Genomic DNA, 25,845 nt, shown 5'->3' on the forward strand with positions numbered 1-25,845 from the left:
ACGTCGAACCGTTACAAATAAAGAAAATGTGTCAGATTTCAGCACTTATGTGATGATTTCGAAATGTTTCAAAATCAAAGTCAAATTTATTTAATTCAAATAGACCGGCAAGGCACTTTTGAACGTCAGAGCAAATATTACAATATTAAAAAAAAAATCAAATTAAGTCTTAATACGAAATAAGCCTATTTCCACACACCAGCTACAAATTCAGACTCTGTGGTGCTACAAATTGTATTAACGGATGCCTATCTTCTTTTCCAGATTCGAAGAAACTTCAGTGGACACTCCAAGCTGTAGATACAACAACAACTCCTGCATCGGTGGTTTCCCTCGCCTCTACAAAGAGATCCACACACTTTTAGAAGAGAAACCACACTCTATAGTCCTGAACGCTGGAGACAGTTTCCAGGGAACCTACTGGTATACCCTGCTGAAGTGGAATGTTACCCAGGAGTTCATGAATTTGATACCCCATGATGCTCATGTAAGTTGAGTTTTTATATTGTGAGTTTATGTAACATACTATTATTATACTGCCTCGTTGCGCGAGTGGCCGCATATGCGACTGCCGGGCAAGGGGTCTCGGGTGTCTCGGGTTCGATTTTTGGGTCGGGCAAAGGATTACTGGGTTTTTTTTGGGTTTTAGAAAATTTCTCAGTAGTAGCACGGAGTTTGGAATATGGTATTTTACTCTATGTGAGAAAAAAATTTATTAATTTACAAATGAGATAGTTTCGTCAATAAAACGTCGGAAAATGTTAGTTTCAGTACTTTCAGTACGTTAAATCAGTGCTCTTGTGTTAAGTGTGTTGCTTAAAATTAAATTGTTTTTTATGTTCTCGGTACATTTTTTTCTCTTTAATAAATATGTTCTTACTTGCATAGTTCTTAATTAAGTAGAACTATTTATAACTTATTTGATAGCGTACCTACATACGTGCGTAGTTGGTTACGCTCTATTAGTTTGTGACTAATTATGATGAAATGTTGTATGAAATAGTTGTATATCTAGTTTAACTGAACTAGGATTACAACATTAAAATACACATACATTACATACATAAAATTAATACCGTATACAAAATGTTATTTTAATATTCCTAGTGAGGAATAAATGCTATTTTATATTCGCACTTCTGACTATGCTGTTGTGAATTTTATGACATGTATGCCCATAAATTTATTAAGTCTTCTCGCTAAAACTCGTGAACGGCTGAACCGATTTGGCTAATTTTGGTCTTTATTTGTGGAAGTCCAGGGTAGTTCTAAAAGGTGAGAAAAATGTTTGAGGCGGTACGAAGTTTCCCGGGTCAGCTAGTACAGTATAAAAATGATTACCTTTCCTAAATCTTAATGTAATTTACTTTTTACCTTTTCTTTCCCAGGCACTAGGAAACCATGAATTTGACGATGGGCCAGAAGGTCTGGCTCCATACCTCAAAGCCCTCAAGGCTCCAGTCCTCGCAGCCAACATGGACGTCAGCGAGGAGCCAATCCTAGCAGGACTGTTCATCCCACACATCGTTCTGAAGAGGAAGGGGAGGAAGATTGGAATTATTGGGCTGATCACTCCTGATACTGCGGTAAGTTTATATTTATGGAACACGCGTTTTTCGATCTTTTTTTTGACGGGAGTGTAATCATCCAATGGCTTCTCCCGCCTTGGGAGAGGCGAGAGGAAGTTTCAGATTCTAAGTGACTAAAAACCACTCCGATCTTACTCCTACTTTTCTAGCCGGCGCCCCGGTATCCCGTTAGGCAGTCCACAGCTCTGGATCACACGGGACTTACAGCATAAATTATGAATAGTGGGTGTACATTATACAATGGCATTACGTGCCATAATGTGCACCTCTTACCAACTCGCTTCCTCTTTTATATACTTCTACATAACTATAGTCTTCTACTACGTAATGACTGTGGCTTACTTCCTATTACTATGAAAAGGAAACGGAGATGGAATACTTATAGACTCTGTGGCGACACATTGATAAGTAACAAGTGACAGATGACAGAAGTCGCACATAGACTATCGATGAGCAAATCAACGGATGACGTCATAAATATCCTGCATCGCACATATGAAGTTTACATGCGAAATAACACGGATAGAAAATCCCAACGAACAACAGTTGGGCAGAAAGCCCGCCAGGCACGATCACCTCGCCTGGTCGGAGGATCCTCCTTTTCTTAGGGAACTTTACTCTCTGTTCCCTAAAACTCCATAATAACCTTCTGAAGAATGGATTGGAAGTGCATATGCATGCAACCTTGCAACCTAAATGTTTTCAAATCTTAAGTGAATAGGTTGCTTACGAGCAGGCGTGCTTTAATGAGGGACGTGTACTGGTGGTACAAAGATAGACGCCCGCTTTTCATGCATGAGGGTTCGGATGCGAAACTTATCAACAACACGCACCAATGTGACTTTTTCTAAGTTATACCTACGTACTTTCTAAGATTACTTAGACACTGACAAACGGTGAATGAAAACATCGTGAGGAAACCTTGGGTTATAATTTTTTATTTTACGTTTGAAATCATCAACCTGCGTTGAGCAAGCGTGGTGATTAATACTCAAACCTTCTCTGTGTGAGAAGAAGCCTTTGGTCAGCAGTGGCCACTTATGGACTGTGGATGGCGACGTAAGCGTGATTCATCGTCGCTTACCATCAGACGAGATATCGGCCAAGCGTTTTTCTATTACTACACAAAAATGGTTGTATTACAATTTATCTATAGAATGTCATTATCATTTGCATTATCACAATATTTCTAAATAAATAACAATTATAAAACATTACTTAAAAACAGAGAAATGTAGAAAATATTTTGTAATGTAGAAATGAGGTAATCCTCGTGTTACTTATTGCATATTTATAATTATGTAGAAAACCTAGACTTCGTATCTATTTTACTGTAAAGATAAGCACATAATATTCTTATGTAGGTAATTATGTTAGGTACTTACTGGTATGATTTCGTCATGACAATAATAAACTATTGATTATAGTGTGCGCGGAACTAGTTGGCTGCTCCTTAGGTGGCGAACAGGAGATTTTTTTGTGGGTAGAAAATCATTCAATGACTTCTGCCTCCTTGGACAAGTCGAGAGGAGGGAATGTTAGACTCTTACTGACTAAAAACCTGTTCCTACACCTGCTTTTCGAGCCGGAGCCCCGATAAAACCGCTAGGTAGTCCGCAGCATCAGCCCATTAGGCCATCAGCCACATCTGTGGTGGTCTGATGAGGTGCACGCGGAACGCCACTACCATACGCTCGGGTCTGGTTCTGGTCGAGCGGCGAGCTACCCTTGCTCGCCGTCACTAGGTTAACAAGGGTGAGGGGGTGGTTAGACTACTGCTTGCAACGCATATATAAATAGACAATGATGATTGATGAACAATATCGAGATATCGTGAATAGTAATTGTTCAATTATTGAAACAAAAGACAAATGAAGTTTTAGACGCGAGGCCAGCTAGTACCACGTGCACAATAGTGACGTCACACATGCCCCATTATTACTTGCCTATAAAAAAATGCTCCACATGAGTTACACATGACGTCATACATATTTGTAACTCGCAATCTTATAGAAAATTCATAGCTAAAATAGTTTTGACGGTCCGAAAGACGTATTGAATTTGATTAGAATTTGTATTTCGTATATTACAATGGGAATATCCAGGATTTTTATCCTTTGGAGAATAGTTATAACTTTAATGCGTTGCCAGCCTTAAAGGTTACTGCGGACTGCCTAGCGGGTTACCGGGGCTCCGGCTCGAAAAGCAGGAGTAGGAATGTGGTGATTTTTAGACAGTAACGCCCGAATACTGAAATGCTACAAAATTTTAAGTTCTACTTAAATATCGTGCTATCTCTGTCATTTTATAAAGAATTGATAGAGACAGAACTAGTTTTGAGTGCGTCTTAAAATTGAGTAGCGTGAGTATTCGGACATAAGACTGACATTTCCTTTCGCTTCGCCCAAGGCGAGAGAAGTCATTGGATGATATTACTCCCGCAAAAAAAAAAAAAAAAACTTTTGGGGTTCTCCGCCAACCTTACTCACACGGTTTTCTGTTATGCCGTGGTATAACTCTGGTCATGAAATTATCTAAGCCAAACGTATGAGTTATGAGGTACTTACATCATGCGGAAATGCGTGTTATATCACGTCGAGTATATACGTTTTAAGGTGAAATTCGCGTGCGGACTTTTCAATTCGATTTTTAATGTTTATGTTACTTGGTCATGCAAGTTTTGAGGTGTGAACTTCATGTGGTTAGCGTGATTATAATTATTGTACAAAGTAATTAAGTTCAGTATATAGGTCGATTAAGGTATTATAATTATTAGGGGATAGCAGTGCTTTGTTTAATTGTTGTTATTTGAATTTATAGTTAAGGTCAAAGCACATTTAGGTAACAAGCGCGGCTCCGGCTCGGCTAAACAACGGTTTGTGGCTACCACTAGCTGCCAGCGTGCTTACGGCGCGTCGCCCGCGAGGTGCAAGCTTGCAGTCGGCGCACCGACTACGAGCGATGCGACGTTGTTTCGCTTGCGTCTGACGGGTGGGCCGCCAGCGCCCGCCTCGCTGTCGGCGAGTAGTAAGCACATAGCCCGCAAGTTTCGTAGGTAGTGTGCGGTCCGTACACTGGAAGCGCACGAACGCCTTAACAACTTCAGACCCCGAACAACAATTTATGGATAACACAAAGAATTGCTCCGTGCAGTAATCGAACCCGTTACACGTTGCGTGGTAGTCGGTTGCCCAGCCACCGCGCCAATTATGTAGTTGAATTAATTGAACATAGAATTTTATAATATTATATTCTTGTATACGCAATAACCAGCTACCTACCGCTACCTTAATTATTATAATTAACATGTTTGCGTATAGGTACTAAGTACATAGGTAGGTACAATTAAGGAAAAACACAGAATCGATACTTATTATATATTAATTTATTTGTGCGAAATTGAATTATGTACCTTTGTTTTTGTAATTACCACTAGCAAATACATTTTCTAACGTATTTTTCCTGAAAATATTCTCGTGAAAATGACGGCAGAGTAATTACAATGATACCTTATGATCAATACTTGTTTTACAGTTGTTCATTATAATTTATACAGCTGTATAAATAAAATATTTTATACTTAAACGTGTGCAAATAAGGATACACTCAATCCGCAATGCGCAATCATAGTGATTAATGCTGAAACCTTTTGATTTCAAAGAATTACTTCGTTTGGGAATTGAACCCGCTACCTGTTGCACGGTTGCCTAGCCACCGCATCATCCGAGCAGTCATATAAAATACTAGCTTCTGCCACGCGGTTCCACCCGCTCTACTTAGCTCTTCCGCTCGTCTTTCTCGATAAACGCACTATCCAACACAAAAATAACTATTCAAATCGGATCAGTAGTTCCGGAGATTACCGCGTTCAAACAAACTCTTTAGTTATATATATTATAGTATATACTATATTATTGATATAGATATATTTTATTTTCTTTGCAGAAACTATCATCACCAGGCAAGGTGAAGTTCACTGACCCCAAGGAGGCAACTAAGCGTGAGGCTCGGGCGCTGTATAGGAAAGGAGTGGACATCATCATCTTACTGTCTCATTGCGGCTTCGAAGCTGACAAGTAAGTTGAAATAACTTCTTTCTCTTAAATTTTGCCTGATTACAATACCTATTTTCCCGTGTATCGTAGGTAAAACATAGGTTTCTTTTATGTTATGCCAAAAACTAACGACAACAATTGTAGATCACTTAAATAGATGCTTATCGCAGTAAACGAACCTAGGGCTCTTTTTTTGAGCTAGGAAAATCGTCTAATGGCTTCTCCCGCCTTGGGCGAGTGTCAGACTCTTACTGACTAAACGCCAAACCCGTTCCTACTCTTGCTCTTCGAGCAGGAACTTCGGTAACCTGCTAGGCAGTTCGCTGCTCTAGGTCGGTATTAGCCCTACTGGGCCTTATCTCTGGTGGTCTGATGGCTCTTTGAGGCGCCCGTGAACCTTTTTTTTTGAGATGGTATAATTATCCTATGACTTCTCTCACCATGGGCGAGGCGAGAGGGGTGTCAGATTGTCTTGACACTAGTTGAGTTTTTATATGTTACGAAGTTATTTCATATAGTTTTCTTTGGTGACCAATCTCTCTTACGTAAGAAACAATATTATATCTATCTACATAGTAAAATAATAACAAAAAAAAAACAATGTATCTTAAATTACTCCTACTATATGTGTAACATACTTAACTCAGACACAACGTGACTCTCACATAAAGTGCTATAAGATAAAACCATCTCAGTGGTCCATTGAAATTGTTCAACCGACCGTTTGATCCTACGATTGTCTATTGTTCCATAAACGAGACGAGAACATACGATAAAATTGCTCAATTAAAGTCCATATGTGACTTCACTGGGATAGACTACGTACTTAATAAATAAATGAAATAATGATACATTGTGTGTCCGGGCTGATGACGTAATAGCAATTGTTGCTGAAGCTGAATTTTCATCAGTACCTACCTCTACCATGACTTAGAAGCAATTGGCAGTATTTTTTGATAGTCCCTACCAACGACGTATATTCTATGTATGGCATATTTTACAACGCCTCTGCTGGTCAGCAGTGGAACAAAAATTTGCCATACAATTTATTATTGCTTCAAGCTTATGGTAGAGGTACTGAAAACTTTTCATTAACAGCCCGGTAGGTCTACGTTGGTCTCAAACGTCCATAATAAAACTATTTGAAAAAATAGGAACCGTTATCAAAATTTAAAGTGGCACCTTCATTTCGGGTAATATACTTAAAATCTCCTAAGTATGAAAAATACTATGTTGAAAACCGCATCAAAATCAGTGCAGCCAAACGTGAAATAAACAAAGGTCAAACTGATAAACTCCTTGGTTTAGGTCGGTTAAAAATCAAAGTCAAAGCATTTTTTCAATTAATTCTTAATTAGGCACTTTTGAAACGTTAAATTGAATTGTCCTTCAGTCTGTCTGTCAGTGAACAAAAGAGGGTTTTAACGTAATGTCCAAGCTTAGTAAGCAGGATAGAGATCGAACTTCGGGTGCTTTTCCGCCAGAGATGTGCTATGCTGCATTGCTGTAGATGCGTTTGGCTTCCACCAATCATATTCTTTGGTACACATAGTTTAGCACTGGTGGAAACTGACTTAGCTAAGCTATGTTTTTATATGGAAAGATGCGTACTATGGATGGCTTCCTTACTATCGATACATCGCATACTCGAGCTGCGCATCTTTTTCGCACAGCTACTTTGCGGCAGCGCATCTTCATAGCACATCTAACTCGCACAGCTACATAGCTTAGTATCAGTGGAAACGGTCACATAATTTCACAGCTTAGCCATTACATTTTCATAGCATAGCTACATAGCACATCTCTTAAAAAAGATAAGATTTATCAGAGAGATATAGTGAAATAATCTATTTGCTTTTGACATAGGTATCTGACTCATAAGGTAGCAAATTACATATCACGAGACGATCACGAATGTGACAATTTCTTTGTTATCTAACTCTATAATCTTAAGTTAAGCAATTTTGGAGATTAGGTCGGACTGACAGACATAAAATGTCAATAGACAGCTGATATCAATGTTATAAGTAGTTAGCAAAATTGCAGATGCTCAATTGTTGACCTAATAAGATAAAGAATAAAATCTATTTATGTATTAAAAGATAGGAATTTTCTTTAGTAGTCAGGTACAACTCTAAGCCCCGATTCCCCAACAACCCTTAAATTCCTAACCCCCAAAAGGCCGATAACGCACCTGTAACGCTTTTGGTGTTTCGGGTGTCCATGAGCGGCAGCGATTGCTTACCATCAGGTGATCCGTCTGTTTTTTTACACCATAAAAATATATATAGGTATAAAGTAAACATGGACGAAGCCACCGGCATTAGCTTGGCTATGAAGAATGGCTGTGCTAATAATGCTAACTATTTACATATAATCTTTCTAAAGAAATACGCAGATCTATACAAATTTATTTTTACTCAATTCAAAACGGTGTTAACATTTGTTTAAACAAATGTGCAAATACCATGAGTAATGAAATTAGTACTTAACGCAAATTCTGTGAAAACGAGGAAAAAGTACAGAAACGTTTTATTATTTGAACAAAGACATTTTGATGCTAATTATTCAATTCAGGTTTCCTTGAATCCTCTATATTGGTGATGTCGTCGACTGCTGACTAAGAAACACACACATAACAAAGAAAAGAGGTCTGTTGATGACAAATTATGGTCATTGCACACAAAAACGCAATAGCACGGCGTTTTTGCTTTGAAAATAATACAAAATGGCTGTAAGCACCCTGTCAGCACGCGGACGACGCGCTTACACCCTTTTTATATTGACCTTGTAAAATATGTCATATAGAGGGTGACTCGACGTCCAAATGGCACCAGATAATCGGCAAGGTTCCAACTGTTATCAGAAAAATATAAAAAAATTTAAGTCCTACAGTTTTATACAGTCCTAAATTACAGTGACTTATGTGTTATCCACAAAAAAGTACACGCTGTGCCAGTCTTTTGACTCTTGCAGTGGACTGTCACCCACTGCTATCAATGATGGTGATTAAAAATACTTCCATATCTAATTGGTTCCTTATTTATGTTTACAGGGAAATAGCTCGTGACGCAGGAGAACACATAGACATCATTGTGGGCGGCCACAGCCACAGTTTGCTCTGGAACGGCAAAGCACCTAGCGGGGAGATTGTCGAGGGTCCCTACCCCATGTTCGTTGAACCAACTGCTGATAAGAAACATGAGGTAAGTAGAAGAGATACGATTTTAGCCCCTGTAGGACTACTCCGGTTCTCGAATGCGAAGTTTCGTTTAATATTCGTCAGTAGGTTTTATTGATTTACTAATATAATTACTTAAAATAACGTTTAATTTTAAATTAACATCAAAACCTTATCTTTATTTAATTCTTTAATTTTTGTTCACAAAAGTTCGCAATGAATAGAATTGTAGTATGCAATCAGCGAAATTTTTTCGTTCGTTCGTTCGTTGAATAGAGTAGAGTAGGCCCCAGAAAAGATAGACAGAGCAGCCTGTAATTTATGAATGTAATATCAACTTTTTATAAGTTTTAAGTATGGGAGAGCCATGCCAATGCATAGTTCGTAAACAAATCACCTGATGGTAAGCAATCGCCGCCGCCCATGGACACCCAAAACACCAGAAGCGTTATAAGTGCGTTGCCAGCCTTTTGGGGGTTATGAATTTGAGGATTATTGAGGACTTGGGGTGGGGAAGGGAGGTAATTGTGCCTCCGGTGACCTTACACAACGTCACTTCGGGTCACGTCACTTCACGTCGGTTTTCTGTGAGGCCGTGGTATCACTCCGGTCGAGCCGGCCCATTTGTGGCGAAGTATGGCTTTCCTACACTTAAATCAATCTTCACTTGAATCTGACAATTTTTGTATAAGATTTTCTCTTATTGTGATCTCAAATTCTCAATGTTCTTTTTTTCAGGTTCTGATAGTCCAAGCATCAGCCTTCACCAAGTACATGGGGAACCTGACCGTATACTTTGACTTCCGAGGGGATTACGTCAAATGGGAAGGCAACCCGCTGTACCTAGACCGGTCCATTCTTGAAGGTAAAGTGTGGAAGTAATATTACTACCATAATAATTAATTAGTTTCATCAGCTCAGCAGAAATTCAGCTAACATTCCAGTGTAAAATTACCTTACCTTGATAATTCGAGAAACTGTGAAATACTTAAATTAAGTCCGAGGTCCGAGGATTCAATTCGACCAATTTTTAAACTATAGAAGAGATTTAGATTTAGACTTGGGGTTCTTCTGTAATCGTTTATTAGGCTATACTCAAACCTGGAGCTGCGGACTGCCTTGCGGGTTACCGGGGCTCCGGCTCGAAAAGCAGGAGTAGGAATGGGGTGGTTTTAGTCAATAAGAATCTGACACTCCCTTTCGCCTCGCCCAAGGTGGGAGAAGTCTTTGGACGATTTCCCCCCTCAAAAAAACCTTTCTATGCCAATTCTTCCTAGAACGAGCGCAATGATCATACTTAAAATAAAATAAAATAATGAATAAAGGAATTAAAAGACGAATATTAATATGTTATCTAATTGATAACTATGTTGCATAATATTAAGGTTATTCTATAATTAGATTAACACTAGATAACTCTTGCATGATAACCCCATGTGATATGAACTTGACATTGCTTGAATGCTAAAAATTACAAACATATATATTGTAATTCATGTGAATGTTTGCATTTTGATGTTATTAATACATCTACGATGTCGTGGTGAAATCTGGCTATTTGGCCACATTTTGAACGTACTTATCTAAATCATTTTACCTACTTAAATATGATGTCTTTGAATCCAAGAATCAAACCCAATTTTACGTCGCCTTACCTATTGATTAAAGAGACAACATTTTCTACCCCCAAGAGGTAGGCAGAGGTGCATATTACGGCACGTAATGCCGCTATACAATGCACACCCATATTTCACCGTTATAAGTACCATGTAATAGCGGGTGAGTCCATTGCCATATACTGGGAACAATTCCAGACTCCCTGCTACCACTGAGAAATTTTTGAAACACCGAAAAAAACCCAATAATTCTTTGCCCGACCAGGAAGTCCTACCCAAGACCCCTTGTCCGGCAGTCACACTTGCGACAACGAGGCAGTCAATAATTTTAACCTATCCCAATATCTGTTTTCAGATCAAGTGATAAAAGATAAGTTGGCTCCGTATGCGAAGAGAGTGCATGAGGCTGAGAATGTTCCCGTCGGTTCAACTGTCAACACCATGCGGTTTGACGACTGTGTCTTCGGAGAGTGCACCATTGGCAACCTGCTTGCTGATGCCATGGTTGAAAACGTGAGTAAAGATTTTTGAAAACAGAACTTTAATGATTATTATTAAGGTCTAAAGTTCAATGTCCACTAATTTGTTCCCAAATGATATCTTTAATAATGAGAATTTAATGATTATATCTGTACCCTTAAAATGAGTTTGCAATACGCTTAACGAGGTCGATATTAGAGCGTGTTCGGCGTTTTGATTGGTTGGTTCATTCGAGCCGGCCAATTTGAACGCCGAACTCGCTCTCGTTTCGTTTTCGTTTAATATAAAGCAAACTCGTACTAAGGGTTTAAAGGTTTATTCAAACAAACAAACTAACAATTAATGGATTTAAAGGCAGTAAGGCTTATAGATTTTATTTTGTCTTCGATCTGTGTTTTTAAATTAGGTTTTATCTTATTTCAGGCTAACAACGCTACTTCGAACGACATACATTACATGTCATTTATCCAACGAGGAAACATTAAGGCATCAATTATGGAAGGAGGTGAGTTACTTTATAACACATACTAGCTTCTGCCAGTGGTTTCGCCTGCATTCCCGTGGGATAAAAAGTATCCTATCATCCAAGTCAGCTTAAACTGTCAGTAAACCAAATTTCATCAATATCCGTGGTGGTTTTGGCCAGTAAGAGTCTGATACACCCTCTTGCCTTGCCCAAGACGGGAGTAGAAATTGGACGAGTTTCCGCCATAAAAAAACTACATAAATTAATTGATTATAATGTTATCGGCTTACTCTTGCAACTGTTTGACATGGAACTCGACTAGTTTCAAGCCATGCTAGAAGCCAATGCGATCAAGCCATGCGAAAGTTAGAATAAAATTACATAAATCAAGATTTTTTTTTATTGTAAACCTTTTTTGTCTATCAAAATTACTTTTTACATGAATTTTGGGATACTCGTTAAAAAGCCAAATAATAACGTATAATTTATTATGCCCTTTTCATCATCGCCTACTTACGGTTAATTAGATCAATACCTAACAACAACCGAAAGTTTCACAATTTTCACTCCTATTCCGAATCTACTAAATGCGCATTCTCTATTTCAGTGGTAACAGCAGGATCAATATTCGAGCTCTTGCCATTCAATGATCGAGTGGAGGTCTTCGACATCCAAGGGAAGTACATACGTCAGGCTCTGGAGAGGAGTGTCATTGACGCTTGGGCTTACAATCCTTTTAAGGGACCCTGGTTGCTGCAGGTTTCTGGTGAGTAGGGACTTATTGGTATAAGTTAAACAATAATAGACTCTATTCTTCGAACGATCGTAGTTCTTTTTTATGGTTCAAGATGGTAAACGAGCTGTCGGATAACCTAATGGTACGCAATCGCCGCCGCCTTAAAACACTAGAGGCGTTACAAGTGTGTTACCGGCATTTTGGAGATAGGAATTTAAGGGTTGTTGGGGAATTGAGGGTTGGAAAGTCGCAAGTGCAACTGCCGGGCAAGGGGTTTCGGGTTCGATTCCCAGGTCGAGCAAAGTATAATTTTCAGTAGTAGCACGAGGTCTGGATTTGTGCCCAGTATATCCTTTGAGACCTTACCACAAATGTTGAAAAGTGCGTGTAAAAATTATACAGTGGCATCAAGTGCCGTAATGTGCACCTCTGTCAACCTCTTCGGGCATAATAGGAGTGAAGAAACTCTTTTTAAAGTCCCATTAATACTTATTAGCCAACACTCAAGAATGATCGCTCTCTCTAAGCAGTTCAAATGCTATTTTTAAAGGTCTTCGAGTAACCTACAACGTCTCACTACCTGAGAATCATCGCATCACCTCTCTAGAGATCGGAGAGAGCAAGGAACCTCTTGATGATAACAAGATATACCATGTCACTGCACCTTTGTACCTCGCTAATGGAGGAGATGGTTTTACCGTAAGTATTTTTTAAATTTTTACTCTATATATTTTACTCTATATATGTAGGAATAGGGGTCAATTTTTCAAGTTATCTATAAGATGTGTGATGACTTCTGAATAGACAATCTTCATTACCTTCCTGTACCCTTAGCATGAGTTTGCTTTACCTCGAATGAAATGAACCAAGCGCCGCACGCTCTCTGGTTTTGATTTCGTTAAATGTCAAACAAACTCGTTCTAAGCCCTCTGTACCCTTACTATGAGTTTGATTTACGTCGAACGAAAACGAAACGAGAGCGCGGCGCTTTGATTGGCCGGCGCGAATGAACCTACTAATCAGAGCGTCGAATGCGCTCTCGTTTAGCTAGTTCGCAACTCGCATGAAGCCCTCTGCTCTTTGCGCGGGTGTCGTAAAAACCAACTAAGAGACTATGCTAGACTAAAGGGATCGCGAGACGATCTCCGGCCACCGTAAGTGCGGGCCTGCGGTCGGCGAGCAAGGGTAGCTCACCGCCCGAACAGAACCAGCCCGTGCGTGCGGCGCGTCGCGTTCCGCGCGCGCCTCAAAGAGCCATCAGACCACCACAGATGGGGCCCAGTAGGGCTGATGCTTGATCCGGAGCTGCGGACTACCTAGCGGGTTTATCGGGGCTCCGGTTCGAAAAGCAGGAGTAGGAACGGGGTGGTTTTTAGTCAGTAAGAGTCTGACACTCCCTCTCGCTTCGCCCAAGGCGAGAAAAGTCAGTGGATGATTCTCCCCCCTCAAAAAAAAAAAAAAAAAGTCTAAAGGCCTCCACAAACAAATGAAATAAAAATTGGTTGGTTTCTAATTACTAGTCTGCTAATAGGGATGATGACGGTATAAGAATACCCTATCATCATCTCTATTAAGAAACCCCATCCTTTAAATAACAAAATTAAATTAATATTAAGTTAATACTTAACTCTCCTTTTTCATTTCCAGATGTTCAAAGAAGGAAAGCATAACGAAAGAGACATTGGACGCGATCAGAAGATTGTAGAAGAATACATCAGATCTCACTCTCCTCTCGACATTCAACTGGACGGCAGAGTAATAGTTAATAGTTGACTGATTTAAACCAAAAAAAAAAACAAACCAAATTCATAATAAATTTATTGAAATTATACATCTTACATATGTGAACATTTCAACCATTTGCGTGACGTCATACAGTATCTAAAACTTAAGTGTTAGATACTGGATGACGTCACAGCCCGTCATGAATATGGCTCCCGATGTAGCTTGAAACTTGACGAGCGTTCCTCGAAAAGCTCACTTGAGTAGAATGTATATTTCAATTAAAATAATCACACAGATGATTGAAATAATGGAGGGTTAACATGTGCTCACTTTTTTAAAAGATGCTCGATGAGGCTAAGTTACTTTGTAACTGAGTTTGATAGTCAACACTTTGGTCAGCGTAATGATGCCTCCATTATCTCATTATCTGTGGCCGCTCTTGATACAGTGTGTTCTGTTTTATTTAAGTGTCTAATTGTGAATTTATTTATGGTAAAGTAAATATTATGGCGTGATTTTAAAAGTTGAATTGTGTAAAGAAGGTTTGTGTATAATTGAACAAAAGTAGCAACTAGGAACATGATATGGATATATAAAAAATTATAAAATTATAAACTTGAAGTTTTACATTTTTTGATTAAAAACTTGTCTAAAAATCTATTTGAACAATCTATGAAATAAATTATAAATATAGTTATTTTATGCAAATTATTTTTTTATTTTAAATCAACACACTGTACAAGAGACGATTTAGACACCCAATTTTAAACCTAATTACTTTAATATAAGGTACATTATGATTTTAAATGTTGTGATATCTATCATCTTTTGCTATTGCATCCTTCATTAAGTCGCTGTCAAACAGTGCCTTAAAATCTTTCTATTTCATTCCTATTATGTTTTGTCTCTTTCTAATTCGTAATTTAAAAAAGTCGTTAAATTAAACGTAGAATACTCTATTAGACAAATTGCATACAAGCTAGTCGAATTGAAATTTATAGAAATGTCAATGTATATGACATTGACGTACGATGAATATGTCAAAACACATGTCAATATCACTGATGACTTATCTTTCCGACATCCTTTCAATATAGGACTAGTAGAAATTCGGCCCACTATCATCCCTATAAAGTGGACTTCCCTTGGGTGCGAACGAAACGATTCGAATTCACGTTCCTAATTCGTGCAGCCAGGGAATGGAACTATCTGCCGGCTTCTATTTTTCCTGAGAAATACAACCCTGTTCTTTATCTGTATTTCTATGTATGTGTGCTCCATCTTCGGCCACATCTTCGCTTTGCTGTCGTGGCAGTAGGCGGGTTGGTGGCCAAACACAGACTTACTTATCAACGATAAAAAGGAACCTGATGGCCGTTTTTAACAACCACCCCTACACATCTTTTAACTAAAAGTTACCAAAACTAACGCCATACCGTTTAGTTTAGACCTCTTTAATTAAGAGGTTGATGTAAATGCAGTGTATGAGTTTTCTATTCAATTCGATTTGAGTATCGTAGTGTAATACGTATCTATAATAGCGAATTTAATTGTGATCATCTTTTTGTAGATATAATGATGATTTTAAGTAATTTTTTATTCGTTTTTGGAGAAGTCGTGGTCAAGAAATTAGCAAAGTTAATATCAAGATGGACAATTCTCTAATAACTTCATTTATTTAATTGGCTTTAGTTGAAAAAAAGTCAAGTTTAAAGTTAAAGCTTTGATATTAACTTTGGGCCGCGCTGATCGCTTATCATCAGGCGACTTGTCTGCTCATTTGCCACCTATTCCACAAAAAAAAAATATATTACATAATTTCATCCTCAATGAGGCACTTTTGAAACGTCAAATTGAATTGTCTGTCAGTCTTTGAAATTATGTGCTCGTTCCAAAATGTTACTTTGAATAGAGCAAGAAAATCCCATTGTGGCTCTTTAAAAAAAGAGGCTGGCACTCCATCTGTTAATGTAATTTAAACCATGTGTGTTAACAATTAAGAAATAATTTAGAATGTGTTGTCATCTTCAATGTTAATAATAATTAGTTCTAAGAATTTAAGACATTTTTTTTAAATTTATATTTTAATAATGGGTGCCATTCTTGCTTAGGCGCATCGTTTATGTTTAAACGATTAAAAATGTTTTTTTTTGTGTATATAAAACTCATAATAAAACATACCTACGTCTTAGTAAGAAAATAAATTATTATTTAGAAATTATTATTGTTTTTTCTTTAATATCGTAATACCTTAATCTAAATAATATAAATCCCATATTTTTTAATATCGCGGTGGGCGAAAGTTTTAGACGCTTCTCACGCATGAGGGCGCGGTTTTAAAAACTGAATCTCAAAAACCACAGCGGCAGTCTGCAGCTCCAGACAGAGTCTGAGTGTTATATTATGTATATCAATTAATTTATTTATTTAACATTTTATTTACAATCATAAGTACCTATATATGCAGATTTAATGCCGAAAGACATTAAAGACATTCTCTCCCAGTCACCAGCAGAATTAGTTTTGTTTTAATTCATACAAAGTAACACACTATTATGGTTTGACAAAAAAAAATTGCTTCAAAAGCTTTTTAAAATTATATGTATAAAATATATGCAATATAATACTAAAATACTCAAACAAAATTCATGTCTAACCAAAAAAAAACACAACATTATTGTTAGGAGATCCAAAACTCAAAAATATTCACGAGTTTATTTACACTAAAAACTAGAGCAACAAATATCAAGCCAGACCAATCAAAGTTTGACACGAAACTCACATCACTTTTCACTCACACACTCACATAACAAAAATACCCTAAATAAAAGTCAGGTCCCATCAAAAATGCTACCCATAACCGTAAAAAACAGTATTTTTCCCGCCCCTAACAGAGGTATGTTCCAGTTTTTGTCATACACACTAAAAGTACCCTGTGTATACCATGCCTTATGCAAAAATACGAAAACTCTGCGTGAGTCGCCTTTGGACTCGTAGGTTCCGTTCTCTGATGAGTTGGCAAGAGTTGAGACCGACTCTCGCAAAGCGGTTGCAAAGTATTACCACCGTCGTTTGTCATAAAGAAGAGAAGAGACTGGTATTCAGCAGGGGTTTTGAATTCAATACAGATGTTTCTGTTGAAAAATAAAACGATTTAATTGATGCTGGGTTTGAATCAAGACCAGAATAAATTATAAAAAAAAACATAATATTTAAGGGAAAATAAGCAAAAATACTTGCCTGTCATAGTTTCAAAGTCAAATCATTTATTCCAATTAACCCATATACTTAGGTACTTACCTTAGGTAGTTTCAAAAAAACTTCAACAATTAAAGAAATAAAATAAAAGTCTGTCACAGATTGGCTGCTTACACACAACTCGAAAAAAATAACTAAAAAACGTTTTCCACATATTTCGACGAAACTCTAAAAAGAAAAAAAACGCCATCAGGTAAATGGTGGGTGTCGCAAGCCTAATGAGAGTGAAGGAGCATCCATATTTGACACTTGTTCATTGTGTTTCACTGAAACGAGGTAGCTAGAGCTGCTGTGTGGAATGAAAGATGGATGGCATGGAGTAAAACCAGGGCGCATAATTGGGTAGTTTCCTAGGTCAAAAATAAATTATTTTGATATTTCAATATAATAAAATATCCCAAAATAATCGTATTTTCATTCATTCATTTGACGATATACTTATTTATTTAATTTATCTTGCTATTTTTTGCGTAATAAGTATGTTATTTGACGCAAAAAAATTATGACGTCATAATTTGCAATGTCATACAAAATTCATAGAAAAGTAACGTTTTTGACATTTCGATAAAAGTATTGAATTTGACTAGTAGGATAATACCCTATTGTAACCGTCTTACTAACGCTACCTGTCTAACAACCGCACGCAGAGTCATTTAATGGTTACTTAACCCAGTCCTTAGCAATTGTTTTCGGTACAAAATCGTTACTAAGGAATGGTTTAAGTAATCATTAAATAACTCTGAGTACGGCAGTTAGTCATCATCATCATCATCAACAGCCTTCAAGTGGTTATTGCTGACCAAAGGCATCTTCTCACACATTTGGCAGAGTAATCAGTGAATAAATAAAAAAACAAACATCCGAACATAGTACCTCCTCATAAGTTTTTAAACTGACATGGTCACTAACACTATTATTAGAACTTGAGACGGGATATTTAACATGTTTATTTATGTCTATGAGTATCCGATATTTCGGCACTGTTGCAAGCGCCATGATCACGGATATAAACTATTTCTCCTCATATATCGATAGTAACTCCACCTTTTTTGAAGTTGGTAAAATACAATTAATTTATAAAACCGATGTTAATGTTGAACTAAGCAGGATGCAAAAAACATAATATCTTAAAAAAATATATCAACCTTAAAGTTATTACAATAATTAAACCCTCTTAATAGTATTTCGCACAGAATACTTGTGGCCATTTAATTTGAATGAGACTAGAATAATAATGCAGTACTTCTACCTACCCTTTCTAGAGACAATAGGCGTAATGTTACAACCCTTGCAGTTTTCCTTAATTAAGTACGATAATAATAGACATTTTCGTTATGAGGAAACTGCTACTGATATTATTATATTTCTTTCGGAATTTTAATTTTTTTGAAACACATTCCGTAGTGCACACTTCATAAAATTTCTACTCTTCTAAAATTTAATTATATGTCAGTATGAAGTTCTGTTCTGGACGTGGATGATAGAAACAATGGATGCGCTATAAAAATACAAGGAATAGTATATTTCCGTGTCTTTATGAACTAATGTAGTTTTTATGTGATCTGATTTTTATTATTATTTTATGAAAAAAATCTAAATGTTAGTACTTACATATCATTTTAAACTATTTACATAATTGAGTAGAACATTCTAATCAATTAATCAATCAGCATTTTGTGATATCATAACAATATGTAAATATTCACGTTTGACGTCATCTACATCTCCTAGCTTAAATAATTATTGTTTTAAATTATCCTGTTCTCCATCAATTTACATCATCACTAACCGAAAAGCCAAACGCGACCTACAGAGCATACAAAAATTACCGCATCCACCATCCATCCACACTCCAATCATTTTAATGTGTGCTTATTATTTTTTTATTTGCATTATGAGAACAGGGCAGCGACAATTTCTTTTACAGCTCTCTGCTATGAATTTTGTATGAAGCATGAACGTTGCATTCATGTTTTTAAAAGGACTCTCTTGTACTGGTATTTTAGATTGTAGAGATTTTTTTTTCAGGACAATGTTGAGGTTTTGTGTTGCAAAATCTGTTGTAGAAATTTTGAAAAGGCTTATAATAGGTTTGCAGAGTTGTGTTTAAAAAACCGATTTCAAAAAATAAAAACTAAAATAGCGAAGAATGACTATTATTATACTACTGGTATACTTTATCCATTAAAAATACCCTTAACCGACGAGCATGTATGAAAAGACTGATGACTGTTGATGAAGAGAAAGAGGTATGTAAGAGTCGTAGCAATTGGCGGTCCTTTGTCTTTGCCTACCCCCATGGGAGACAGGCGTGAAGTTATGTATGTATAAATAAATACTGATAGATATCCACCCACTGATAGGATAGAAGTCGGTGCCATAAGTTCTAAATAAAATTATTCATTAAAACCTTAATAGATACCTAATTGATATGTAAGCTGTTTACAATTTTATGGCCAGTATGATGATATAATGAGTACTTGACTTGAGAATAGACTTATAACACAAATGAAGAAAAGTAGGTGTACATTGTATAGCGGCATTATGTGACCTAATATGCACTTCTGCCTACCCCTTCGAGGATAAAAGGCTACCTCCATGTTACAAAAATCTCTTTTTTAACATGGCTACTGACATGTTAAAAAAGAGTACCTCCTCCTTTTTTGAAGTCGGTAAATAGCAAGGAAATAATCTCGAAATGATTTCCTGTATCATTTAGTTTTCTTGTCACGTATATTTTTGGTTGAAGGAAAAAAATTGCAGGAAATGTCACGGAACGAGGTCCTTTTAAGACTAACTGATGGTTGGGATGAATAGCATTGCCATTAAAAATAGCATCACGACGCATTTTCCTCTTAAATTTACGACAGAAGTGTATACTGTTCAAAAATAATAGCAAAATTATGGTTAATAAGATCAATTTAAACATAGCATAGCACATAGCTTAGCACTGATAGAAACAGAGCTAAATTATGTTTTTTATATGGAAAGATGCGTGCTATGGTTGCGCGGTATGGATGCTTGCTATTGATGTGTGCTATGGATGGCTTCTCTACTATAGATACATCGCATACTCGAGCTGCGCATCTTCCTCGCACAGGTACATAGCTTAGTCAGTAAAAACGGTCACATGGTTTGATAGTTATTACATCTTCATAGCATAGCTACATAACACATCTCTGGCTGAAAAGCACCCTTAATGTTTCTTAATATTTGACCTGACGATCAAATCTGTGATCGCATCTTCATCTTAAACAATTGCATATTTAATAACTCAATCCAATCAATTTATGTCTAACAATAAAATTGTCCCATTGGCAAACGAAGGTTACAATCAGTTACTTTGACAAAATACAATAAGACATAATTTCATAAATAAAAAAATATACGAGTAGTGGTAATTCGAAACTTATTGTCTAGCCTCAAGGTTTGAAATCGAGGTTGTTTTCTCTAAATCATAATTAAATACGTGACAAAAACATTTGAAAACAAATAGAGAGTGAGTATTCAATGATGATGTCAAAATGCAATGCTGGGTCTCAAGTCTTCGCCAAATTCATTCAACATTAGATTTATAAGGTTTCTGTTAGGCCTTCATAGACATCAGTCGAAGTTAATATATATCCCACCCAAAACATAAATGTGAAAGGATGCCAAGTTCGATAATATTGGAATGCTTCGCCTATAAAAGAAGTGAGATCTAAATAAGTACCAAGTTCCATACACAGACCTCAGTTAAAAATGATATAACAAGTTGGCAAGTTTTCACACACTTTGTTATAAACCTACTAAAGGTGCAATGAGTCAAGTATATAATATTAAAACTTGCCAAGTTATATCATTTTTAACGCAAGCCCATATCATTTAACTGGATCTGTGTATGGAACTTGGTACTTATTTAGATCTCACTTCTTTTATAGGCGAAGCATTCCAATATTATCGAACTTGGCAGCCTTTCACATTTATGTTTTGGGTGGGATTTCATTTATTTTTGTAAATTTTATTTTCTTTTTTTCTTATTTTACTTTACTTTGACTAAATACAAACCTTCGTAACGAATTTTAGGTCGGTACGACCATTGGAAGATATAGATATTTTTTGTTTTAGTTCCTTAGGGGTATGAATTTACCTTCATTATTTTTAAAACCGACTCACACTTGGCCATTTTCAGATTTTTTCCTTTACCTTGACCTAAAGACCTACCTCCATGCCAAATTTCAAGTCAATACGACCATTGGAAGTGGTCTAGGTTTTTGATGAGTGAGTGAGTGAGTCAGTCAGTGAGTGTATAGTAAAAATAGCGATTTTCTGACGTCAATATCTCAAGACCTACAATAGCTACATTAATGAAATTTTGTATTTTAGATAAGTAAGTAGATATGACAGATACTAGAAATTTCATATGCGTAGATAAAATAGATTTTGAGTTATAGGTGGGTCGAACTTGGCCCGAAATGGTTCGTGTAATATAACCCACGGCCGGTGTGTCGGTTTTTTTGCTCGAACTTGGCGGACACACTGCCGTGTGTCTAGATATCGATACAAAATAAATAAATTATCGATATAATACAATATCTACATAATCGATTTGTATCCAAAATACTCAGATTAAGAATGAATTTCTATCGTATAAGAATCGTGATTGATCACCGCACTCGCACTTTCGAGGGTATGGAAGACACTACCAAACCAGACCGTAGAATACTAATGCTAATTTATTTAAACAGAATAACTCAAAGGTGTCTGACTCATATAGTGACCTATCAACGCACAGCCCATATCATTGGACGGATCGGGCTGAAATTTGGCTTGCAGGTAGACGATATGACGAAAACATCTAAGAAAGATCAGTGATCAATTCTACCCCAAAGGGAAGGAAGGTTTGTATGAAACTATATTAATTTTAAACCGATCGAGCTGATACGTGGCATGCATAAAGTTACTATGACGAAAGCATCTCCTAAGGATTATAATAAATGCCATTAATAATAATCTATAAGATAAAAATAAGTCGGGTTTCCCTTCCTGACGCTATAACTCTAGAACGAACGAACCAATTTCCGATTTCCACGATTTTGCATTTGTTGAAAAAGTCTCGGGCTCCGTGAGGAAAAATCAAGAGAAAAGCAGGAAAACATGAACAGAAAGTCATTGGTGGTGAAAAGGGGTTCACCGGGTTTGCTAGTACTTCTTAAAAATATTTTAGCATGATTTGCTCGACAGTAATGTGAGATTCAAATATGCATTGTCCAGTACTCGATCATGCAGCCATTGTGCTAACTGATCAGCTGATTGTTTCTCACACAAAGTCTTTCTAGTAAAGGGTCCGATAGAAGGGCTCGCAAGGTTAAGCTAAACAATTAAAATACGTTTTTATCTCAGAACCTTGAACTGGCAGTTGCACCTGTGTAGTTTCTATTTATGTATTATCCATTGTTTATTATTGTATTACCTAACACACTTTATAATGCCTCGTGGCAACTGCGGCTACCGGGCAAGGGGTCTGGGGCTCAATTCACACGTCGTCGGAAACAATATTTCAGTGGTAGCATGGAGTTTGGAATTGTGTCCGGTATGGCAATAGGCTACCCCTATTAATTAGATCAATGGGACTTATAACATAAATGGTGAAAAGTGGGTGAGTGTATATTCTACAGTGGCATCACGTGCCATAATGTGCACCTTCTACCTACCCTTCGGGGATAAAAGGCGTGATGATAATATACAACTTTATAAATTGAATAGTCGTAGCTTAACTACTGATTATGAGGAGATTCTATCTCAGTATTACGATTATTCTTAAAATTAACAACAAATCTCTTGTCTCATACTGTCGTGAACAACTCGCGAATTGTTCGCAAACTATTTGTTGAAAGTGAGTCTATTGTCAATTTTCTATTATATTTATTGTATCAATTATAAAATACGTTGATAGCATTTTTTATACAAAGTGTCTGGACTTTTTCATTCAGTTGTGCTAGGTATTAAATTAATCTTTTTCTAAACGTCTGCGCTAAACATTAATTCTGTATCAACTAATGGAACAATTTTAGATGGCAAAGGGAATATAATAGAATTAAATTATAGCATTATGGAATGCAAATAAATATATAATGAATATGAATAATATCAAAAACAGCGTAGAACCCAGAATGCTACCCTGCGTAAGCCCTTTTTAAGAGGGAAAAATAATCCTATGACTTCTCTCGCCTTGTGTGTGTCGAGAGGAAGTGTCAAACTCTTACTGACTAAAAACCACCCCGTTCCTACTCCTGCTTTTCGAGCCGGAGCCTTGGTAAACCCTAGGTAGGTAATCCGCAGCTCCGGATGCGTAACCCTACAACATAATTATGTTCATAATTAACTATTGGAAAACCAAATACATTATTGAAATGTCTTCTTGTATTACATCGTGCCCAGTATATGGCAAACTCACACCATAATTCCATGAGACTTATGCAAACACAAATTGGTGAAAAGGGTATACATTATCATTAGAACTTAAAACGGGATATTTACCATGTTTATTAGTTTGTGAGTTTCCGATAGGCACTGTTGCAAGCGCTATGATCACGGATGAACTGAGTATATGAGTGTACATTGTACTACAGTGGCATTACGTTGCATGCGTAGGCAGAGGCCAATGTACATGTACATAATGCCATGTACATATCATATACAGATACATTTATCCCTTCGAACCCATATCCTTGGTATAAACTACAGTACATCACGGCATTTATCGTGTAAAAATTAACACCGTTTACTTAAATTTTATAATCCTACGATTAACGAACAATGGAAACAATTGTTTTTACTATTTTCCTTGTGAACTGATTCGATTTCAATTTGTATTATATTTTTGATGCAATAGGGTTGTAGATTTCATTTTTTATGAGTATTATTAAATAGGTTTTTATAGGCTATATAGGTTTTATTAACAGGATACCGGTAAAGCAGCTAATGGATCGCCTGATATAAAGCATTAATAATCGCCCATGGCCACTTGCAACACACGAGGAAATTTTTTTTAAATTTAACTGTTGATCTATGGAAGTGGATTCTAATCAGTGGTCTGTAGAAGACAAAAAATGGTTCGCAAAATGAAAAATAAATAGACATGACTACATACATCTGTTTAATAAATACCACAGTTTAAAGCTCAAATTCACTTACATCAAAGGAGACACCTGAGAGGAGCAACTTTTTTCAATAATCCCAAAGTTACTATTCATTATAAAAGTGTTCTTTGACCAGGTATAAGTAGAGAAACGCGTGATTCATGGTTTGATCCCTGAATGCATAGACCAAGACTTGCTTTATGAAATAGGTGTCAAATATGCTGTCCGCACTGACGGATCATCTAAGCCTAATCACATGAGAGATAGACGTCATGTCTAAATACGTATAGCAACATCAAAGGAGTCATAGATGCGTTGCGGAGACTACGTTCTTTTCTCGATAGATAACAAACATAAAATGCCGTATAACATATTATACAAATGTCGCTGAGATGATGGCCCTTTTGACATGGGCATGTGGGATTGAAATGACTGAATATTAAAATAATATAAACATATCTTGTCATTGTTAATATTTAATTGTTTATTTTTATATATTTACTGTTTTATTATATTTCGCTGTTTCTTTGTTCTTATTGTCTTATATTATTCTTCTATTCTTATTTGTGTTTTATTTTAATTCTTTTATTTCTGTGCGTATCTACTGTTGATTATTGTATAATGTGTGTTGCTACGAATATTTTAAGCCTTGTATCCATGGTAAACATTTTGTTTAGCAACATGGTTGCATAAACATGTTGCGGGCAACACTTGTGTTGCGGAGTTGATCGCACAATGCTGCAGAGATGACGCCCGGCGAGCGAAAACATTAGTTTATATTAGTTTGAACAAAGTTTCTAGCAACATTCTCGCTATTCATCAACAACGTTGACCAACTGTTGCTAAGCAAAATGTTTACGATGAATACGAGGCTTAACACTTTTTTCGCCTCGTCGAAACATTTAACACCAGAGGCATTACAAGTGCGTTGCCTTTTGGGGTTAGGAATTTAAGGGTTGTTGGGGAATAGGGGATTGGGAAGATTGGAAATTTGGCCTCCGGTATCCTCACTCACACAACGCAAGCGTTGTTTCACGTCGGTTTTCGGTGAGGCCGTGGTATCACTCCTGTTAAGGCGGCTCATTCGTGCCGAAGCATGGCTTTCTCACACTTAAATTACTATAGAAGCGACAGCCCTATTATCCTTGTGGTAGACACTTAGCGATAGAGGTCGCTATGGTAAATGCTTAAATAAAAACTTCGCATTTACTCCATTTCCTTGGCCTATTCCGAACTAGGTTGGGGTCGGTCCTGGTTGTAATTAGATTTTACTTAATAACTTAACTACTGAACGCATTTTAACACCCGAAGGAATAAGCAGAGGTGCGCAACTATAATGACAATAGAAAAAACAAAAACTAATATAACATCATTTATAAAAAAACGAATATAACTATTATACCACTATTTATATATTATGAGTCCCATGAAAATGGGGCGAGAAAATTCTAAAACGGAGAAAAACTGACTAGCAATTATTTAGAAATTATCGCAATCTGAAAAATTATATAACTAAAGTCTGTACAAAGAAAAATACAACATGGTGGTTTTATTAGAATTAACACACACAATACATGAATCACTAGCTTGCGTGCAGCTGTTACAATGCCACGTAAAG

The 25,845-nt window shown here is 36.7% G+C and overlaps 3 protein-coding genes across 7 annotated transcripts in view; 2 read left to right on the top strand and 1 right to left on the bottom strand.

Annotated features, from left to right (window-relative positions):
• LOC118274573 (luciferin 4-monooxygenase-like) overlaps nucleotides 1-25,845 on the bottom strand; it is a 227,023-nt gene that overhangs the window by 166,839 nt on the left and 34,339 nt on the right. The gene's annotated exons all lie outside the window — the stretch shown is intronic.
• Nucleotides 1-25,845, top strand: part of LOC118275113 (apyrase-like) — a 235,522-nt gene that overhangs the window by 8,110 nt on the left and 201,567 nt on the right. For 4 of the 5 annotated variants that reach the window (XM_050696739.1, XM_050696738.1, XM_050696736.1 and 1 more), the window contains exons 2-11: nucleotides 265-487; nucleotides 1,389-1,586; nucleotides 5,535-5,665; nucleotides 8,700-8,850; nucleotides 9,564-9,690; nucleotides 10,797-10,954; nucleotides 11,345-11,426; nucleotides 11,995-12,153; nucleotides 12,674-12,822; nucleotides 13,771-13,912. In XM_050696739.1, the coding sequence (XP_050552696.1) occupies nucleotides 265-487; nucleotides 1,389-1,586; nucleotides 5,535-5,665; nucleotides 8,700-8,850; nucleotides 9,564-9,690; nucleotides 10,797-10,954; nucleotides 11,345-11,426; nucleotides 11,995-12,153; nucleotides 12,674-12,822; nucleotides 13,771-13,896 (1,504 nt within the window). In that variant the 3' untranslated portion in view covers nucleotides 13,897-13,912. Of the gene's footprint in view, nucleotides 1-264; nucleotides 488-1,388; nucleotides 1,587-5,534; nucleotides 5,666-8,699; nucleotides 8,851-9,563; nucleotides 9,691-10,796; nucleotides 10,955-11,344; nucleotides 11,427-11,994; nucleotides 12,154-12,673; nucleotides 12,823-13,770; nucleotides 16,070-25,845 lie in introns of those variants that run through there. The other variant, XM_050696735.1, reaches the window with a different exon arrangement.
• The window catches only part of LOC118274759 (uncharacterized), a 380,866-nt gene continuing 365,253 nt past the window's right edge, over nucleotides 10,233-25,845 (top strand). The window contains exon 1 of the mRNA XM_050696748.1: nucleotides 10,233-10,236. The gene's annotated coding sequence lies outside the window, so the exon portion shown is untranslated. The remainder of the gene's footprint in view (nucleotides 10,237-25,845) is intronic.

Source organism: Spodoptera frugiperda, chromosome 11 (assembly GCF_023101765.2).
Source record: "Spodoptera frugiperda isolate SF20-4 chromosome 11, AGI-APGP_CSIRO_Sfru_2.0, whole genome shotgun sequence".
Lineage (NCBI taxonomy): Eukaryota > Metazoa > Arthropoda > Insecta > Lepidoptera > Noctuidae > Spodoptera > Spodoptera frugiperda.